Raw genomic sequence first — 22,158 nt, forward strand, 5'->3', positions numbered from 1 at the left:
TTAAACTTTCATTGGTCATTTTCTTTTTATTTTGCTCTTTCTTGACTACTAGTGACATTAAATTTTTTAGTCTCCATATATTTATTCCTTTTTTTGTGATTTGCTTGTTAATATTCTTTGCTCATTTTAAAAATGGTGTGTTTTTCTTATCAGTTTTTAAAGAGCTGTAACTTATGTCATATAAAACTTAATGTAATACATTTTTAAAATTTATTTGCCCAGTTTATTACTTGCCGCTTTCTTTTGATTTTAGTACTTTTTTCCATATTTACTTTTTTATATAAACAAATCTATTATTCTTTTCCTTTAAGAAAGGAAAAGTAAAGAAAGTCCGACTTTACTTTCAAATTTTAAAGACTTTTCTTAGTATAGTATCAGAGTATTATTTTCTAGGACATTTAAAAATTTTTAAATACTTCTCTTTAGTCCAGTTTGAGTGTATAGTATGAGGTTGGCATTCTTATTTTCTTTTTATCATTTTATTCATTCAGAGATGATGACTATATGCTGACTTCTAATGTTACTTTTTTTTTAGAATGATTTGTTATTTACCTACACCTCAAGCATAATCTTTTAATTCGAAATCTTATTTAAATTGCTTATTAAATTTTTATATATACTTGGGCTTGATTTCTGCTTTTTCACATCATGTCCACTGATTGGTCTGACTTCTCATATGTCAGTATTGACTTCTTTTAGTTTTTATTAGTTTTATAATGTATTTTTAATATTTGGTTATATAAATGCCCCTTCATTCTTTTTTCATAGTTTTCTTCACTATTAATATTCATTTATTATTGCAGATGAACTTGAGATCATTTTGTCAAGGTGCCAAAAAAAAATTAAAAATAAAAACGCTTTGGAATTTTGGTTGGGATCAAATCAGATTTATAAATTTGTAATGGGAAAAAAGTGACATCTTTACATTATTTAGTCTTCTAATAGAAGAACATGGTATGTCTCTCAATTTCTTGGGGGTTGTGTTTTAAAGCTTTAGTTATAAAGCTCCTTTTCATTTTTTTGTTATTCCTAGGTATTTTATATTTTCATTGTTATTATGAATAACACAGATTTATCTTATTATGTTTTCTAATTTGTTTTGTTACATTTTTAATTTGTTTTTATTGGTAAGAGAAGCTATTTTGTTTATGTTTTATTGGCTATTATTGATATTCATAAAAATATGTTCACTTGTGTATATTTACTTTGTCACCAGCCATACGCTTAGTGTTACAAATTTTTATTATTGTATTTGAATTTTTTAGGTAAGCTGTTATCTGTAAATGATAGAAAGTTGATTTCCTTTCTGATACTTAGAATTTGAATTTTTTTTCCTGTGTAATTGCAATGGTAAAACTTGAGGATAATTTTAAATAATAATCATGATAATGTACTTGTCTTCTCGCTAACTTGACTGGGAACGCATGCAGTCTTTCAGGGTTATATGTGATGTTGACTGTTGGCTTGGGATAGATAGTGTTTTTCATTTAATGGAGAATCCTTTTAATTGTAATCAGTAAGAAGAAAAGAACAAATAGTTTTAAAATTTTGTAAGTATTTTCCAATAGCTGTTTAAATAATCACTACATATTTTCCTTTCACTTGTTCATATACTGAATTATGTTGATAAATTCCTTGACATTAAATTGTCTTTACAACCCTGGAGCAAACACTGGTAATGTAGATTTATTTCTTAGTCTTTGTGCTGGTGAATATACTATCATATTTCTGAAACTGTCCACTTATGCTTTTTTAACTGATGAAAATTTATTCTGTGGATTTTAGTCAGTACTCTTAAATTTCACAGAAACTCAGTGAAGACTGAATTAAATCATAGCAGGAGGTTTACTGACTCAAACCACAGAATCAAATATAGAGCTTTGGAACCCAGAATCTCAGATAATGTTCCTGTGGTTCTTTTACTGTATCTTTCATCTTTGTTTTCCATTGTTGTCCCCCTGCTACCTCCCCTGCAGCCAAGCCCAGCTTTATTAAAATACAATTGATACGTAACATTGTGTAAGTTCGAGCTGTACAATGTAATGATTTGATATATATTGTGAAATAATTAGCACAGTAAGGTTAGTTAACACATTTATCACCTCACATACTTTTTTTTGGGTGAGAACGTTTTAAGATTTACTCTTACCAACTTGCAAGAATATAATACAGTATTGCTAACTGTAATCACCATGCTGAATATTAGATCTCCAGAACTTATTCATCTTATAATTGAAAGTTTATACCTTTTGACCAACACCTCTCCATTTCTCCCATTCCCTGGCCTCCACCCTTCCATTCTCTGAGTTCAGTTTTTTAAAAGATTCCATATATAAGTGAGATCATATGGAATTTATTTTTCTCCATCAGACTTATTTCTTTTAGTCTGAATGCCCTGAAGATCCATCCATACTGTTGCAAATGGCAGGACTGGTGTTCAGGAGTGTGTTGTTTAATTTTCAGTTTTGTAAATTTTCCAGTTTTCCACTAGTTATACTACTGTGGTCGGAAAAGAAACCAGATAGGATTTCGATCTTCTTAAGTCTTGCTTTGTGGCCCAGCATATGGTTTATTATATGGAATGTTCTGTGTGTGCTTAAGAAAAATATATATTCTGCTGCTGCTGCATGAAATGCTCTGTATATATCTTTTTGTCTTTTTTGGTCTATAGTGTTCTTCAGGTCTTCTGTTTCCTTATTACATTTCTGTATGCATCATCCATCCAGTATTGAAACGGAAGTCCCCTATACTGTTATTGTATTGCTGTCTATTTCTCCCTTCAATTCTGTTATTATTTGCATTAAATATTAGATGCTCCAATATAGGGTGCATATATACTTGTAATTGTTATATACTCTTGATGAATTGACCCCTTTATCAGTATATAGTAACCTTCTTTGTCTCTTGTGATTGATTTTGTCTGAAAGTTTATTATATGTGATGTAACTGTTACTACTCCTGTTCTCTTTTGGTTACTATTTGCATGGACTATCTTTTTCCATCTCTTTACTTTCAACTGGTACATATCCTTAAAGTTAAAGTGAATCTTCTGTGGGCAACATACTGTTAGATGTTTTTTCTTTTTTTAAAAAATGTATTCAATCACTTTGTGTCTTTTGTTTTAGGAATTTAGGTCATTTATGTTTAAAGTAACTATTGATAGGTAAAGACTTATTTAACTGTCATTTTGTTAAATGTTTGTTGCCTGTTTTGTAGTTTTTTTGTTCCTCCTTTTCTGTTTTGTGACACATTTTATTGTAGTGCATGCTTTAATTCTTTTCCCTTTATTTTTTGTGCATCTACTATAAGTTTTTTTTTTTTTTCCTTTTATTGGAACTTTATTAGTTTCCTTTGGTGATGTCATATTTGCTTGATTTTTCCACGTAGCCTTGCATTGGTGTCTGTGTATTTGAAGGGGGTAAACACCTCTTCCGGTCTTGATGTCATATTTACTTGATTTTTCCACGTAGCCTTGCATTGGTGTCTGTGTATTTGAAGGGGGTAAACACCTCTTCCGGTCTTTACAGAAAGGTTTCAGCTGGTAAAGACCTCTTGTCGGTTTTGTGTGCAGATGGGATTATCTCTGGAATCTTAGTCTGCCTGGTTTGGAGCTGGTTTCAGATCTGTCTCTAGATATGCAGTGGGACCTATGGTTGATGAACTTTTTATCAGGAATTTGGTAGGGTATGGGTGCTAACTGGTCCCTGGGTATATTGAACTGCCCTTTTCAGGAGGTAGCCCCAAGACATGGTCCACAGTTGGGTCCTGAAACAGCAGGCCTATTACCAATTGCATGGTTGGGTGGAGCTCCTATCAGGTACCTAAGAAGGCTACTGTCTGTTCACTAATTGGGTCCCCGGATGGGCAGGACTGGCTTGTGGACTGTGATTGAAATGGACTGGAATGAAATCCCAGGAGCTGTTTCACATTTTGCAGCCAAAACTGAAGTCTGTAGACCTGGTCCTTGAGGCATGGGTGTTGGATATGCGTGTCCCCAGCCAGGCACTTGGATGTGCTGGGCTGCTTCCTGACCTCGGCTTGAGGGGCTGGAACTGAGTGTAGGGACAGTTCAGGATCTCATGAAGTACAGACACGACTGTCTCCTCTCTGCTGTCTATTCATACAAGGGGACTGATCCTATTGGACCAGGGTTTCACCATCATGACCTCAACACACCCTAATTACGTGCCTTCAGGTGTCACCACACATGGACTAGGGTTTCAGCATAGGTGTTTTGAGGGGAACCCAAACATTGAGTGTCATAGTCACTGGAATAGACTTCAGTTAATAGAAGTAGAAAAATACCCGTCCTTGTCTCATGCCCATGTGGCTTTTGCTGTTGAGGTGTGCCTTGCGCTCAGTGGGCTAAAGTGTGGTTTACCTCAGCATGTGTACAGCTTGGTTGTTCTTGGTTTGAATATAATAGAGAAATAATTGGTTAGGGTTCTCCAGAGAAACAGAACCATTAGGTTGTGTGCATGTGTGTGTGCGTATGTGTGTGTGTGTATAAGGGTTTTTAAAAAATAAGGCATTAGCTTACACCATTATGAAAGATAACATTCACAAGATCTGCAGTGGGCAAGTTGGAGACCCAGAACACCTGATGGTGTACTTCCTGCTCAAAGGTTAGTGAGTTTGAGTCCCAGAAAGAGTTATGATTCAGTCTGAGTCCAGAGGCAAGAAAAAACAACAACAACCAGTGTCCCAGTTAGAAGGCAGGCAGCAGGAGAAATTCTCTCTTATTTGGAGGAGGGTGAGCCTTTTAGTTTTATTCATGCCATTAACTAATTGGACAAGACCAACATAAGGAGGGTAACCTGCTTTACATTTGATCAACCTATGTGTTAATCACATCCAAAAATGTCCCACAGAAACATCTAGAATAATATTTGATCAAATATCTAGGCACCCTGTGAGCCAGTCGAGTTGGTGCATGAAATTAACATCACAGGTCCACATCTTGTTAGCTTGGGGTCCTTATGCATCTCCTTAAATTATACATAATCTTCAACATGATAACAGTCTTTGAAATAATCTTGAAGACAATAGCATGGTCATAATTTTGCATAACATGGTAAAACTGTGTACAAATATTGTTATCTCGTGTGTAACTGAAAATGCACTAAATCCTACCTTGAGGAGAAGATTAATTCTTTGGCCACTATGTACTTTTCTTGATGTCCTGTAACTTAAATCCTGTCATGTAAAGTTAGCAATACTTAAATACTGTGATATAAAGGTAATACCTTTATATAACATAACCTTTTATGTTACCTGAGGGACTAAGAGAGAGAAGAAAAAGGTATTTGATACACGTACACACACATGTTTATAACAAAGTGAGGGAATGGTCATGATAATTACAGTTTTCATTTCTGTAATATAGTTATAGCTGATGTTATATTTGTTTTTTGTTTTTGGCTGCACCATGCGGCTTATGGTATCTTAGTTCTCCAACCAGGGATCGAACCCGTGCTTCCTGTAATGGAAGCACAGAGACTTTACCACTGGACCACTAGGAAAGTCCCTATAGCTGGTACTTTTTAACTGTCTTCTTCCCTAATTCTTTATTCCCTTTGTTTTCAGCGAGGACTTCAGCTGATTAGGGTTCTTTACTTGGCAGGATGCTGTAAAACCCTCTTTCCTGAAGGCTCTAGACTGTTAGTAGTCCTGTCAGGATTGGGTGGTTGTACTTTTCTACTGGTCTTTATAATGGTCATACTAAGAAACACCCTAAGGGATCTCCTATATTCCACACATACTCTTCCTTATTTCATTGTGGAGTAACAGTCCAGTTTTCCCTTGGGAATGGATCAGTCACGTCAGCCCACAGTAACTTCCTTCTTTGTTCATTCAGAGGCTTGAGGAATCTGAAGTGAGTGGGTGGCAGTCGTAACTTCCAGTTCAGTGGAATCACTGACGTGTTTCCTGATGGAAGCATTCTTCCCTCTGGAATTAAGGCTTTTAGATTAACTATAGAGCATAAAGTCATGGGAGCAGGGAGCAAACATTTTGCTAGTGGATCACTAAGAGAAATAGTGAGTGGTGCCACTCCACTTCCACGCCTTGATTCCTGAACCTCTGTCTTGTACAGGCAGACACATAAAAGTAATCGTTACAGTCAGTTAGAACAAGTTATTGCAAGTTCAGAGTGAAAATATGAATTGGAAAAAAACCTATAAAAGATGCTGGATTTCAATATTCATTTATCCTGTTTGTCTGCCAATTTCTCTCAAAATATAAAGGAACTAATTAGGGAATCGATTTCAAAGTGAAGTATGTGAGACTGCATCAGTAGATAAAAATTTCAACAGGTTTTGAAAAATTGAAAGAGGAAAGAAAGTAGTTTGCCAGAGTATTAGGACCTACAACTTATAGTGCAGACTGACAGAGTGTGAACAAAGAGCCTGTATCTTAGCCTGGCAGAACCCTAAACAGATTGGTGATTTGGAAACAATGGTTATAGCTGAGAGGGGTGGGGGAAAACATGATATTGAAAATGGACTTACATTTAGTCGACTGATGGAGAAGCTAGTCCTTCTTCTGTCTGTCTGCTTCTCCTGTCTTGTCAACAAAGCAACGAGTTGACTATTACCCTAGGAGCAGGTTGGAGATGAGAAGATAAGATTTTTGATATTAGTTAGTCATCCTCCTAGGAGATGTCTGTCTCCTTGTCCTAACCCTAGTACACTGTTCATCTTCATGCGTATATAACTGAACTGTAGATTTATTGTTATATAAAGTTGAAGGATTTTGTGAGGAAGATGAACAGAAAGACTGAAACAGAAAAATGAGAGAAAAGATAAAAGACTGCAAGGGTAAAGTAAAGATTTTAAAATCCAACTAATTTAAAGTTCTAATTTAAAGAAAGAAAACATAAATGAATAGTTGTGGAGTTTCAGAGCCTTTTCTATAGTAGTGGGATTATCTCTGTCTGATTTGAAAAAATCCATTTGTGAATATTTTACTTTAGATTTTCACATGTATATTTGTATAGAAGGATAGATTATAGTTTTGTTTTAGGCCTTTGTGTCATCTTTGTCCTTTTTGATTGTTAGTTATATGTCAGTTAATTTCATCAAATATGCAGTATGGGAATTAACTATTCCTTAAAAGTATGAAAGAATTCACCAATGAAATCATCTACACCCAGGTCTTTTTCCCCCCCTGGCTAGTTTACTAATGTGTTCAAGTTTTCTTGAATTCACTCACTCCTTCTTTTTCTTTCAGATCTGTAGAAATTTCGCATGTGTAAATGCTTCTGTTCTGAACTATGACTGTGACGTTCAGGAGAAGTGTCATGGACATGGGGTAGGTAATAGTCTCTTTGGGTTTGTTCATGAAAGTAGTGGTTGAGTAATGAGAGTTCTCGATGAGGATTCTCAGTGAGATTTCTTAAGGTTTTTAGATATTGGGGAATTTAGATACCTGATAAATTCTTCATTCTTAAAAAGAATGTCTATGGATTTGCATGAATTTAGTCTTTTCTCTTGGTTTCTATGCTTGAGTTCATGATTTAGAACGTCATTCACAATTAATCAAAGTGGTATTTTGATTGTTTTGAAGGTATGTAATAGCAATAAAAACTGTCACTGTGACAATGGCTGGGCTCCCCCCAACTGTGAGACTAAAGGACACGGAGGAAGTGTGGACAGTGGACCTACGTACCATGGCAAGTAGTATGGAGGAAAAGGAGGGTGATCTCTCTCTGGTCCATGTCAGAAATTGGGCATCCTTGTACCATCCCCTCACTTCCCACATCAGTTAACCTGTTTGTGTCTTTATATTTAAAGTGGTTTTCTCATACGCAGCATTTACCTGGGTCTTGGCTTTTTTGTTTTTTTAAACTCAGCCAGTTTCTGCCTTTTAATTGAGTTGTTTTGGCCAATTATATTTTGTTTGATTATTGATATGCTTGGGTTTAAATCTAACATAATGATGTTTTTCTATCACAGTCCCCCTTCATATGATATTGTGCCATTTCAGGATGCTTCCATTTCTGTCCTCCTGGCTTTTGTACTGCATTATCATACCATGTATGTTTTAAACCTATAATACATTGTTATCACTTTTGCTTTAAGCAGTTGATTATTTTAAAAAGAAATTTAGATAATAGAAAAGGCCTTTATATTTACCCACATAGTTACCATTTCTGGTGCTCTTCTTTTTTGTGTAAAGTCAGACTTCCATGTGGTATCATTCAGTTTCTGCTTGAAGGACTTCTTTTCACCTTTCTGCCAGTGAAAAATTTACTTTTAGCTTTCTTATATCTGAAAAGGTCTTCATTTTGCCTTCCTTCTTGAATAATAACTAGGTAAAGAATTCTAAGGTGACAGTTTATATCACTTTTAAGTGATATAAAGACAGTTTATAACACTTCTTCAAAGATGTTCCTACATTGTCTTCTGACTTGCATTGTTTTTCCTGAGAAATCTGTCATCTTTTTTTTGTCTTCTGTTTGTAAGTGTGTTCCCCCCCCCCCCCCCTGGTTACTAATTAGATTTTATTTCTAATTTTTAGTGTTTGACTATGGTGTGCTTGGGGTTTCTTAAACTTTCTGGATTTGTGCTTTTTTCTTTAAATTTGGGAAAAGTGTGGTCATTATTTCTTCAAATATTTTTTCTTTCTTTTCTTTCTCCATCCCTCAGGGACTCCAATTATATGTATATTTGGCTACTTGGAGTTCTTTCACTTCTCAGTGTTTTGCCTTGATTTAAAAAAAGTTCTTTATTCTTTGTGTTTAATTTTGGATAGTTTCTATTATTATTCTTCAAGTTTGCTCTTCTTCTGTGATGTCTGATCTGCTATTAAGTCCATCCAGTGTATTCTTTATCTTTGATGTTGAAGTTTTTATCTGTAAAAGTTCTATTTCTCCATCCCTTTTCTTTTCCTTACTCTCTTTCTTTCTCTTTCTTTGCCTTCCTTTTTTCTTCTCTCCCACCCCTTCCCTTCCTCCCTTTCTTTCTTCTTTCCTTCCTTTTTTGTCTTTACGTAGCATGTTCAATCTTTACTCTAGCTTCTTGAACATGTAGAATACAGTTATAGTAATATCTAATGTCTTTGTCTACTAATTCTGTCACCTGTATCATTTCTTAGTTTTTATGAATTAATCTTCTCCTCATTCGGGTCATATTTTTTCTGCTTCTTTGCATGTCTTGTAACTTTTCTACTGAATTCCAGAAACTGAATTTTGCCTGTTGGATGTTAGGTATTTGGGGATTTCTGCTGATGAGCTTTGGATGTAAGCTTAAGTGGGCTGAAGTTACTTGGATCTAGTACAGTGTTTTAGAACCATTTTTAAAGCTTGAGCAGCGTTTAGTCTCAGATTGATTTTTACCCCATTACTGAGGCAAACCCTCACTGTTTGTTCTATTCAATGCCGTTAACTATGGAGTTTTCCACTAAAAGTGGTAGGAACAGGCATTCTTCCTAGTCCTGTGTGAGTTGTGTGTGGGGTTTGTTCCCACTCATCCTTTCAGGTGATTCTTTCTCTGGCTTCACGTGATTTCCTTACATGCATACATTGATCGGTTCTCAACTGAGTATCTGAGGGGAACTCTCTGCAGATTTTTCAAGTTTTGTCTGTGCAGCTTTCTCCTTTCTGGTACTTTGCCTGTGGACTCTAGTTATCTTGGCTTGTTCCTCAACCAAAATCCATTCCTCACCTCAAGGAAACCACTGGAGTTTCCCTAGGTTCCCACATCGCTCATCACAATCTGTTAACTTTCCCTAGGCAGCAAACTGGGGCAATTGTAGAGGTCACCTTGTAAAGCTCTAAGGGATCACTGCTCTTCATTGCCATATGTCCAATGTTGTGAAAATCATTGCTTTGAGTATTTTGCTTGGTTTTCTGGTTGCTATAGCTAGCAGGATAAATCTGGCCCCTGTGACCCCATTTTGGCTAGAAGTGGAAGTCAGAACTATACATTTGAATTCATTGATGGATTGTGTTATGACTTGATTTAGCTGTTATCTAATTATTTGGCATTTAGGTTGTTTCTAAGTTCTTGATATGCACTGATGACATTGTAGTGTACATCTTAATACTTATGCATTTTCCCCAACTGAAGCAGAAATTGCCATAATGAGATTATTAGATTGAAGGCTATAATCCTTTTTATGGTTCTTGATAACAATTCCAAATGAGCTGTGTAATGCCACAGACAGTATGAAGGTGCCAATTTTATTTATTTATTTATTTATTTTTGAAGGTGCCAATTTTAATATAACCTGGCCAGTGTTGCTTTAAATTTGGTCTTTTTCTTATTAGATATAAAATGATATATCACATTGGCTTTAAGTTTTCATATTTTTATTTTTAATTGTGTTGAGTATTTTATGTAGTTTCATATAACTTTTAAAACGAAGTTTTGGTACTTTTACAAATTTAAAATTAGGATTATTTCACAGTTTACCACTTATGTTCATATATACTATATTCTTTCACTGAAGAACATGAAGGAGACAAAATTAATGTTAATTAATGAGTTTTTAAAATTATGAGACTTAAAGTCCATAAGCCACAAAAAATAAGATTGATAAATTTTTAGCTACCTTGGAATAATAAAATTATGCATGGAGAAAAGCATTGTACCATAAGACAAATGACAAAATGGGAAAAATATTGCCAACTTATATCATAGACAAAACTTTTCTCCCTAATAGATAAAGGACTTTTAGAAACTGAGAGGAAAAAAAAACCCTATAGACCAATAGAAGAATAGTCAAAGGACTGAGAAGAAAAAGAAATACAGTATTTCCTTAAATATGAAAAGTTGCTCAAATCATGGTATAAAAAGATAAATCCAAATTAAAATAATAAAAGTTATAAGTTTTCACCTGCCAGTTTGGCAAAAATGCAGTAGTTTGTGGGTGAGGTTGTGAGGAATTCTTGTACATTGCTGGCTAGCATGCTAACTTTTTCAGAAAATTTTTCTTATTGAAATATAGTTGATTTACAATGTGTTAATTTCTGCTATACAACAAAGTGATTCAGTTATACATATATGAATATATACATTCTTTTTATGTTCTTTTCCATTGTGATTTATCACACGATATTGAATAGTTTCCTGTGTTATATAGTCAGTTCAGTTTAGTCATTCAGTTGTGTCCGACTTGTTGCAACCCCATGGTCTGCAGCATGCCAGGCTTCCCTGTCCATCACCAACTCCTGGAGCCTGCTCAAACTCATGGCTATCGAGTTGGTGATGCCACCCAACCATCTCATCCTCTGTTGTCCCCTTCTCCTGCATCAGGGTCTTTTCTAATTAATCAGCTCTTTACATTAGGCGTCTACGCAGTATATATATAATAGTTTGCATCTGCTAATCCCAAACTCCCAATCCATCCCCTCCTCCTATCCCTCTTGGCAACCAGAAATCTGTTCTCTGTGTCTGTGAGTGAGTCTGTTTCTGTTTTGTAGATAAGTTCATTTCTGTTATATTTTAGTTTCCACATATAAGTGATATCATATGGTATTTGACTTTCTCTTTCTGACTGACTTCACTTAGTATGATGATCTCTAGGTCTATCCAGGTTGCTGCAAATGGCATCATTTCTTTCTGTTTTATAGCTAAGTTGTATTCCGTGGTGTTTAAGTGCCACATCTTACCCACTCATCTGTCAGTGAACATTTAGGTTGTCCATGTCTTGGCTATTGTGAATAAAGCTGTCAAGAATATGGGGGTGCCTGTACCTTTTTGAATTATAGTTTTGTATGAATATATGGCGTGCTAACTTGTAACTACCACTGTGGTAGACAAGTTGATGATGCCTTTAAAAAATGATGAGTGCATTTACCCTCTGATACGTCAATTCTACTTTTGGGAAATTTTTCTATAGGTACATCTATGTGATATGACATGTATACAAGGCTATTCATTGTAATATGTTTTTGTAATAGCAAAGATTGGAAAAATGAAAGTATTAGTGGGTACTCACTGACTGAATAAACTACAGGGCATCCTTGCAATGGAGTTTTGTATAGCTGTACAGAAAAAGAGGTGGTACTCTGTGTATGGTTTGGGAAGATATGTAGTATTGCTAAGTGAAAAAATAATGTGTGGAATGGCATTTATGCCATGCTACCTTTTGTGTAAGAAAGGTTCACAATAAAGCATATTTTGTTCTTGCTTATCTTTGCATGAAGAAACACTGTAAGATTATAGAAGAAATTAATAAAAGTGGTTATCTTTAGGAAGGCAGAAATGAAGTGGGTAAGCAGGAGGAGTCAATAAGACTTCTCAGTGTTTTTCAGTTGATATCAGTGTGACTTTTGAACAGTGTGAAAATGAATGTAAAATATATCATCATCTAGTATGTTTTAGTTAATACAAGTTAACTTCTAATTTAATTATCATTAATATAAACTCCTTCTCTCTAGAAACGAACACTGCCTTGAGGGACGGACTCCTGGTATTCTTCTTCCTAATTGTTCCTCTTATTGTATTGGCTGTTTTTGTCTTCATTAAGAGAGACCAGCTACGGAAAAGCTACTGCAGAAGGAAGAGATCACAGACAAATGAGTACTTAGATTATTTTTCTTTTAAATTCTTACTAAGTAATTTAATTATGTATAATGATAATCATATCATAGAAGATAGTTTAAAAGTAGGATTCTAGTTTATCTCTCTATTCTTTTGACATGATGAGCAGGAATTAAAGGGTAAGTGGCGACTCAGCCACCTCTTATAATGGTGAGGGAAAAGGGTTATGATGACACCAACCTGTATACTACTGAAAATGGCCCCTAGGTTTCATTTTACTTGACTTTGATTTCTGATAGTGGGGTAAGTAGAATTTGGGGCTACAACTTCTGATTTGCATGCCATTAAAATTTTTTCTTCCTTGTCTATTTCCAGTATCAGTTCTCCTAGAAGTATTCAACTCTGTTTTAAAAACAGATTTTATGAATCATCAGCTTTTAGAAAATAGTCTTTGATGAAAGAAAGGGTTGTCATAATTCAGACACCTGACATTTCTAGTCTACATGTACTGCTGTCTCTCAACAATCATTTCTAATACATTGGCATTAGAATGTAGCATGTGTTAGCATGGACCTTGTAGTCAGACCTAAGTTCAAGTTCTAGCAAAGCTATCATTTGCTAGAATTATGAACAGAAATAAGTATCTGAGCCTTGCTTTACATTCTCTACAATGAGAATAATAATATTACCTATCTCTGGAGGGCTTCATGTGAGGATTAAATAAGGAAATATTAACAAATAAAACCCATAGCACAACGCAGTTACGTAATAGCTACTTTTTATTATAGTAATGATTCCAAAATGTTCATATCTTGCCTGGCATGCTCACCTTTACTTCATTGCCCTATTTCTCACTTACCTCACTTAAAAACTGCATTATATTTTCCTAGAGAATCCTCATGTTAGCTTTATTTTTTTAATGTGTTCTAAAACAGATGTAGATTTCTTTTTGTTTTTAAAATACAGTTTATTGAGACATATGCCTCTACCCCCCTTTTTTTGACCACCCTGAGTGGTTTGGCAGGATCTTGATTCCCTAAGCAGGGATTGAACCTGGGCTCCTAGCAATGAAAGCACCAAGTCCTAACCACTGGATTGCCAGGGACTTCCCCAGATTTATCTTTCTATCCTTTCTTCCTCTTAACTTTCTTTCACACTTCAGACTGACCAGTCCATGTAGATAATTCTCCAGTCTGCATCTCTGAAATTTTGGTTTCATAGCAATAGCTGTCTCCTGTACCTAGCTTGCTTACTGTCCTTTGGCAATGTCTGACTCTTAGCTGACATCTTTCCAGCCAGCTTGTTTTGCTTCTCTTGGACTTCCTGATATTCAGAGTGACTACTTTAGACCTAAGAATATTATTTTACTAGTCTCTGATTTCAGGAAAACTTGAGGAGTTTGAGAACACTGGCCCAATTGTCTAAATTTTTTCTTAGTATTTCAGTTTGTTTAATTGTAAAATGAGATTAATAAAACTTTCTAGTACTCTAAGGATTAAAACTGGATGAGAACTGTTAAAAATGCCATACGAATTTTAGCTGTCATCATGATCATCACCACCACCACTGCCAGTATCATTCTTCTGTATTTGGGAAAATACAAATCTATGTATTAATACTATGTCATGCAGAAATGTTTTAATCTTAATTTAGCTCAAAAGTAATTGTATCTTTCAGATCAGGTGGCAAAAATCAAGCAAAAGATTCTAGACAGCCAGCGAGTGTTCCTAGACCTGCTTCTTCAGTGACTCCTCCCAGAAACGTTGTAAGTTTAAATGAAAAATTTTTTTCTTTTTTATATTATGGTACCACACTTTTAGGGCTTCCCTGGTAGCTCAGCTGGTAAAAAATCTGCCTGTAATGCAGGAGATCTGGGTTTAATCCCTGGGTTGGGAAGATCCCCTGAGGAGGGCATGGTAACCCACTCCAGGTATTCTTGCCAGGAGAATCTCCATGGATAGAGGAGCCTGGCGGGCTACATTTCATGGGGTCAGAGAGTTGGACATGACTGAGCAACTGAGTGCAGCACATCACATTTTTAAAGCTTAAACATTTTTTACATAATATCCCAGGTGGTGAAGTGGTAAAGAATCTGCCTGCCAGTGCAGGAGACACAGCAGAGTTGGGTTTGATCCCTGGGTCAGGAAGATCTCCTGGAGTAGGAAATGGCAACCCACTCAATATTCTTGCTTGGAGAATCCCATAGACAGGAGCCTGGTGTGTTACAGTCCATGGGATTGCAAGGAGTTGGACACAACTGAGTGATTGAGCATGCACACATAGGAATAAACATAGATATTTTCCAAAGAATTTAGGAGTGTGGTCTGCAGATGGCCGCTGGGTTAGTTAATGGAATAGCACTACGGTCCCTGGCTTAGAGGAGATGGGAGGAAAACATTAGACATTGAGAATGTCTTGCCTTGAAACCAAGCCTAGAAAATGACCTGGGTTTTATGCTGTCACTCTTTTTTCCTATGTCTGCTATCTTTCTGTTTTCAATACCTGGCTTCCCCAGGGCATCTAACTAAAGATCTGGTCCTGAGCTCCTGGAATAATAGGTCTAGTTGTCTCAGCAGTGGGACCAGCAATCACTGTCCTTTGGAGTGTATTAGGGAGTATTGGGATAATAATATACTTTTTCTAATATGCATATATCCCTAAGAAATAACAAAATATTACTTTATTTGCTTTTAAATGTTGTATAATGTTTTATTTATCTTACACATGTATCTGCATCACGCTTTTTTCCCCTTAACATTGCTTTGTGGTTTATCTCTTATCAATAGATGTAGCTCTAATGTATTCATTTTCACTGTTGATATTATATTACATAAATTCCACACAGTTTAAAAATCTATTTTTCTTTTACTAGTTTCCAATGGTTTATTATTACAAATAAAACTGAGATGAACATTCTGTATGTTACTCATGCATCTGTGTGAGTTCTAGGGTAGTACTAGTACAGTAAATTTTATGTTATATTAAATAAAATTAAGAATTCTATTCCTCATTGACATTTTAGATGCTCAATAGATCACCTGTGGCCACTATTGTAGGGGCACCATAGGCATAGAATGTTTGCATCGTTACAGAAAACTCTTATTAGAGAGCTCTGATATAAGGATATAACCAAAGTTAAATTGCTGGGTAGAAAGATATTTGAATATTTACCTGAAAATGTCAAATTGTTTTCCAAAAGGATTATACCATTGGGTGATTGCATTGTCAGTGGTGTATGAGCATTCCTGTCAAAGTAAATTTTGGCAGCATTTGGTACTGTAAGACTTCTAAAGTCTTTCCAATTACACGGAGGTTAAATGATTAGCTATCCTTCTAAAATGGAAGGATATGTATGGAATCTCCCTGTTCTCCCTTTCCTTTTGTAAAAAAGAAACAAAAATTGTTATGCCCTTTTCCCTTAACCATAAGTCTTGGGGATTTTTCCATATTTCTACATATATAGGATGATCACACAGTCCCTACATATACAAGTTAGAAATTATGTAATATATAATTTTTTGTCTTTGACATTTTTTTTCCTTTTATGTTGTGCTAAAATATACATGTGATAAAAGTTGCCATTTTGGCCATTTTTAAATATACAGTTCAGTGGCATTAATTACATTCACAGTGTTGTGTAATCATCACTGCTGTCTATTTCTAAAACTTTTTCTTTACCCCAGACAGAAACTCTGAATCCATGAAGCAGTAATTTCCCATCCTTGATGCCCCCACTGTTCTACTTTTTAAAAATTGAGATAAAATAGACATATCATGGAGAAGGAAATGGCAACCCATTCCAATATTCTTGTCTGTGCCTGGAGAATCCCATGGACAGAGGAGCCTGGCGGGCTACAGTCTGTGGGGTTGCAAAGAGTTGGACACGACTGAGCGACTTTCACATTCACGCAGACATATCACAGACTTCCTTTGTGGTTCAGCTGATAAAGAATCTGCTTGCAATTAGGGAGACCTGGGTTTGATCCTTGGGTTGGGAAGATCCCCTGGAGAAGGGAAAGGCTACCTACTCTAGTATTCTGGCTTGGAGAATTCCATGAACTGTATAGTCTAGGGGGTTGCAAAGGGTTGGACACAACTGAGTGCCTTTCACTTTCACTTTCAGACATACATAAATTTCAGGTGTACAACATGGTTCAATATTTGTATACAATATGAAATGAGCACCACAGTAAGTCTCATTAACATCCATTGTTGTACATAGGTACACATTTTTTTTCTTTGTGATAAGAACTTTTAAGATTTACTCTCTTAGCAGTTTTCAAATATGCAATGAAGTATTATTACCTATAGTCATCGTGGTGTACCTTACATCCCTATGTCTTATTTTATAACTGGAAGTTATCTTTTAACCACCTTCATCTGTTTTTACCCATCTCCCTCTCTCCCCTCTGTCAGTCTCCAATCTGTTCTCTGTATCTAAGCATTTGGTGTTTTTTTGTTTATTTTTAGATTCCACATATAAGTGAGATCAAACAATATTTGTCCTTCTCTGTCTGACTCATTTCACTTAGCCTGAATGCCTGTAGTCCATCCATGTTGTCACAAATAGCAAGATGTCATTTTGTTTGGTGGTTGAATGATATTCGTTTATATGTACATGTGTTTGCCACAGATGGACCCTTAGACTCTTCCATATGTTGGCTATCATAATTAATGCTGCAGTGAACATGGGTGCAGATAATTATACGCTAGTGTTTCATTTTCTTTGGATAAATACCCAGAAGTAGAATTACTGGATCATATGGTAGTCATGTTTTTAATATTTTGAGGAACCTTCATACTGTTTTCTATGGTAGCTGTACCAATTTACATTCACATCAACAGTGCACAAAAGTTCCCTGATTTCCACATCGAAATCAAGGGTATTTGAAAATTAGTGGTATTTACAGTACCAGTTATGTACTGTGTATGTTTGGCAATACATTTTTGGAAGGTTTTATTTAAAATATATTGACCTAGGAAATATTAATATGTTACCTTTTAACTAATGGAGTTGATCAGGGCCAAGATAATACTTTATTATTGAATTTAAAAACTATAGCTTAAAAAGATTAAATATTCCACACTCAGTAGCAAAGATATGTTGAATAAGCAAAGTATCTTAAATGTTAAGATTATAAATCATCTATTCATTGATTTTTAAATATATTATTTTTATGTGGAAAATAACCTATATAGAAAATATATTGATGAGTACATTGTGGTAATAACTTTTTTTTTTTCTTTTTAGCCTATACAGACAAACAGATTTCCAGTACCAACTTATGGAGCCAGGCAGCCTCAGCAGTACCCATCAAGGTCTGAAGTGAATTCACTTAGATTACTTGATCAGGGTTAATGTCTCAATAGTTCCCTTGTATTTTAATTTAATTTAGGATACGGTATTTATTACCAACAGTATAGATATAGCACAGTTGACAGAAAAGCTTCTAAGAAGTTTTATTTAAGTTTTGTCATATTAATGCAGTGTCAGAATGAAATTTTAAAGAGGCCCCAAGAAGACACTGAAGAGCTGCTGTAACCTCTGGTATCCATAAGATTCAGAAGCAAGGACCTTTATAATAACCAGCAATGGCAAATCACATAGGTTTGACCAGACCTCCCATTAGGAACAGCTAGAAAAGCTAGACAATATAAGAAAATATGAAGGCATCAGAAAACTACTAAAGAAATGAAGGGTTATTTTTTAAGGTCCAGGAGAGGAAGGCATTCCAGAGATGACCTCAGCTTTTGGGACCATTTTTCTGTCCTAGATAGTATCTACCTATTCTGCATGGGCGAGGATAGAAAGCTGAGGAGAGCTTTCAACAAACTAAGGCTGAGGGGACAAAAACTGGAGCCCTGCCAGGGAGATGGTACTCTAGCAAATATCCTAGGCTTTGTGTTGGGACCCAGGGGCAAGGGTGAATCAGACCCTCAACTTATTTCCTACAGGTTTGGTTGTTTTTTTTTCACTGTTTGCCCTCAGTTTAAAATAGCTTAGTTGGTAAAGAATCCTTCTGCAGTGCAGGAGACGCTGGTTTGATTCCTGGGTCACGAAGATCTGCTGGAGAAGGGATAGGCTACCCATTCCAGTATTCTTGGGCTTCCCTGGTGGCTCAGCTGGTAAAGAATCCGCCTGCAATGCAGGAGACCTGGGTTCGATCCCTGGGTTGGGAAGATCCCCTGGAGAAGGGAAAGGCTACCCACTCTAGGATTCTGGACTGGAGAATTCCATGGACTCTATAGTCCGTGGGTTGCAAAGAGTCAGACATGACTGAACAACTTTCACTATTTCAATTTAAAAAGCCAGACATACAAGAAAAGAAAATGTGACTAAAACCAAGAAAATGAACTCAGAGGGTATCCAGTTAATAGAGTTTATTAGGTACAGACTTTAAAGTAACTATGATGATCATATCACAGAATTAATAGTCAAGATTGATGATTGAGAATTTCACACAGAACTAGATGTGCTGAACTTAAAAACCTAAAAAAGAATCAAATGGAAATTCTGGAACTGAAAAGCACAAGAAAAACAAAGGACTCAATGTATGGGCTTAGCATCAACAAGAAAGGAGAAGATTTTATTATATTTTGTGTTGCATAAAATACATCTCACCCCTCCCTACCTCCAAAAAGCCCTTCAGATTACAATTGAATTGCACACTGAGTAGTGTCCTCCAGTATAATCTTTATTATGCAATAAGAATGCACTGAAACCAAGTGAACATCAGGCGAAGAATATATAAATTGTGAGACAGATGCTCACTAGGTAAAATTCAGTGATGGTTTTAAGAAGGGTGTTATGAATGTAGCTTTATTTCATTCAGTTGAGACATAGGATTAACTGTCTTTTTTACCTCTTCACAGGCCACCTCCACCACAGCCCAAAGAATCATTTCAGGGAAATTTAGCTCCTGCTCGTCCTGCTCCTCCGCCTCCACCTCCTTTGTATAGTTCTCTCACTTGAATTTTTTTTAGCCTTTCATTTTGCAGACATTTTCAGGGAACTGAGCTAATACTTTTTTTTTTCCTGATATTTTCTTGAAAGGCCTTTCTTCCTGCTGCAATTATGAATGAAAACAAAATACCACAAAACAGACTTTTTTTAATACAGAAAAACAGAACTTGAGTAGTGGGAAATGAGAAATAGAAGAAATGCAGTAAAGCCAGGGAATTTAGAATAACATTTTTATTTCCATTACTGAATACATTTTATTCAGTCATCTGTGAGGTTAATGCACCTGACATGAATTATGTTATTTTAATTATGTTATTATAATGATTCTCAAATTAACTGTATTGTTTCAAGTTTTGTCATTATGTGCTTAAATGTAACTCTGAATTTTGACCTTAGTTATCATTAGTGTAGTTTCTGGTTGAACATGTAATAATCTAATACCTGTGAAAACTAATTAGCTGCCAATTAATATCTAATATTTTTACTCTTGCACAGACAAATAATCATCATACATTAGAATTTTGTGTATCTCATTCACTACATGAATAAAGGAATACTCTGTATTCAGAAGAATGCACAAAATACACAATTAAGATACCATAATGCTATTTAAAAAGTGCAAAAACATACTAAAAGTGTGTATGTGTATACATACACACAGTTGTTATCTTCCATTTTTACGAACATTCTATGGATAAATGTTTCTATGGATTCTGTGGATAATAGATTCCATGGATCTATCTATGATAATGAATATTAGCCAAGTTAATTTAAAAATAGAACTTCTATTATGAATCATGTTAAAACATAGCATCCTTTTACAATAGCATCATTTTAAATAAATTATAAACTTTAAGGTACGAAGTATTTAATAGAACTAATCAGATATGTTGTTGATTCATAGCTGTAATAAAAAGCAGGAGCAATTATAATATCTTCAATCAGTTGAGCTATCATAAAACCACTTGAGAATCTCATGAGCACTTTAAGTCCAAAATCTGAAACTTCAAAGATTGCTATTAATATACTTTTGAATGTTTACATTTACTAAGGTGTGCTTGATAATGTCTCTGTTGATTCTAATATTTTTCAAGAAATTAGGCTGGAGAAAGAAAGAAAAAGTTTTCTTAGATAAGTGCAAGGAAATTAGTGGTATCTGTGAGTTATTGTCTCAGCTGTGATAAAAAGTGAATTTTTACTATGGAAGAAATGGTATGAATGATGAAAATTTAAGCACCTAAAATTTTTTCACAACCTTTCATAATAAAGTTTATTAATAAGTTTATTAACTGAATTTCTTTAGTTTTTAAAAAAATTTTTGGTTTGTGTATATATATATATATACATACAAACATAAGATTTACAATAAATAAAATACTTGAAATTCTGATTTGTGTTGTCCATTAACTTCTTAAATACTCAGCTATTTATAACCTTATTAATTAAAACATACTAGTTTTAGATAAAACTACTAGTCAAATGTTTACAGATACTATCTCACTAATTTTCAAGACTTCTGGCAAATTGTGAACAAAGGCTTTTTGTTTGAAAAAGCCTTGAAAAACAGATTGGTCTTGAAGAAGACACATATCTTAGTCCTCTGAAGATGGTACATTATTTTAACAATCAGGTATATAATAAAAATTGTAAACAATCCCAAACAGTCTTCAATTTTAACTTTGAATGAATTAATATACAACTAAAAAGTTTTGTGTTTGTCACTGATATAGTTCCACAAATTTTGCAATTGTAATTCATATCACTGAAATTTTACAGTTGGTAAATATTAACTCTGCAACTTAAAACTTTCTCAGGATTAAATAATTCCTTGGATCTTTGAATGTTTAGGATTTTTTTTTCTGGCTGCACCACAGGTCAGGTAGGATCTTAGCTCCCTGACCAGGGATTGAATCCATGCCCCCTGCAGTGGAAGCATGCAGTCTTAATTGCTGGACCATGAGGGAATAAGCTATTCTAAAAGATTATTTGATCAGCCTGAACTTCTTTTGCTCTTATATGCATTTTTACATATTTTATATGCTTTTTTTTCACTTAGGTTTGTCCTTGATTTATCTTGGATTATTATTTTAAAAGTTGTAAAATTTCTTGGTCATACATACCACTTCAAAATTTGAAAATATTAAAGGTATTCTTTAGCATCTGCTAAAGATGTTTTAATAATCAAGGGTAAATTATATGTAAGTTTGGTGTCACTGTATGCCTATGTTCACAGACTTATTACGTTGTTCAAGATATTTTCCCTTTCTGTCAGGCAAATGCCTGGGTCTACTAACCATATAGTTAAGCACAATCCAGGTTTTCTAAGCACAGATCAGATTTTATAAAAGTCTATAAATATTTACTGAATCTACTATCTTGGAGGTACCATATTAGATCATGTGACATATAAATTCTGGATGGGACATGCCTTCCATTATAGAGCCATATACATAAATAAGAATAATGTAAAATCTGCTTTTTAAAAGATTTAAACAGGAAAGAGTAAGGAGGGGAAAACAAATGGGATACTGAAAATTCATTAAAAATATTTAGCACCAATTAACAAGTCAAAGCATTTACTATAACCGTTCTAATACTGTGAAGAGGTGAAACTAGCTTTTGGCTCAACTATACCCAAAAATAAGTTAGTATAGCATTGGTTGTTCCTGTTGAGGTGCAAGCTATGTGTATACTATTGACCCTTGA

General features: G+C 34.9%; 1 protein-coding gene across 1 annotated transcript in view; it reads left to right on the top strand.

Moving 5' to 3' along the window:
• The window catches only part of ADAM9 (ADAM metallopeptidase domain 9), an 88,714-nt gene extending 67,977 nt beyond the window's left edge, over positions 1-20,737 (top strand). The window contains exons 17-22 of the mRNA XM_065947102.1: positions 7,231-7,311; positions 7,567-7,672; positions 12,386-12,527; positions 14,166-14,253; positions 17,740-17,807; positions 19,362-20,737. Of these exons, the coding sequence (XP_065803174.1) occupies positions 7,231-7,311; positions 7,567-7,672; positions 12,386-12,527; positions 14,166-14,253; positions 17,740-17,807; positions 19,362-19,461 (585 nt within the window). The 3' untranslated portion in view covers positions 19,462-20,737. The remainder of the gene's footprint in view (positions 1-7,230; positions 7,312-7,566; positions 7,673-12,385; positions 12,528-14,165; positions 14,254-17,739; positions 17,808-19,361) is intronic.
• The last annotated feature ends 1,421 nt before the right edge of the window (positions 20,738-22,158 follow it).

This window comes from Muntiacus reevesi, chromosome 10, assembly GCF_963930625.1.
Source record: "Muntiacus reevesi chromosome 10, mMunRee1.1, whole genome shotgun sequence".
Classification (NCBI taxonomy): Eukaryota; Metazoa; Chordata; class Mammalia; order Artiodactyla; family Cervidae; genus Muntiacus; species Muntiacus reevesi.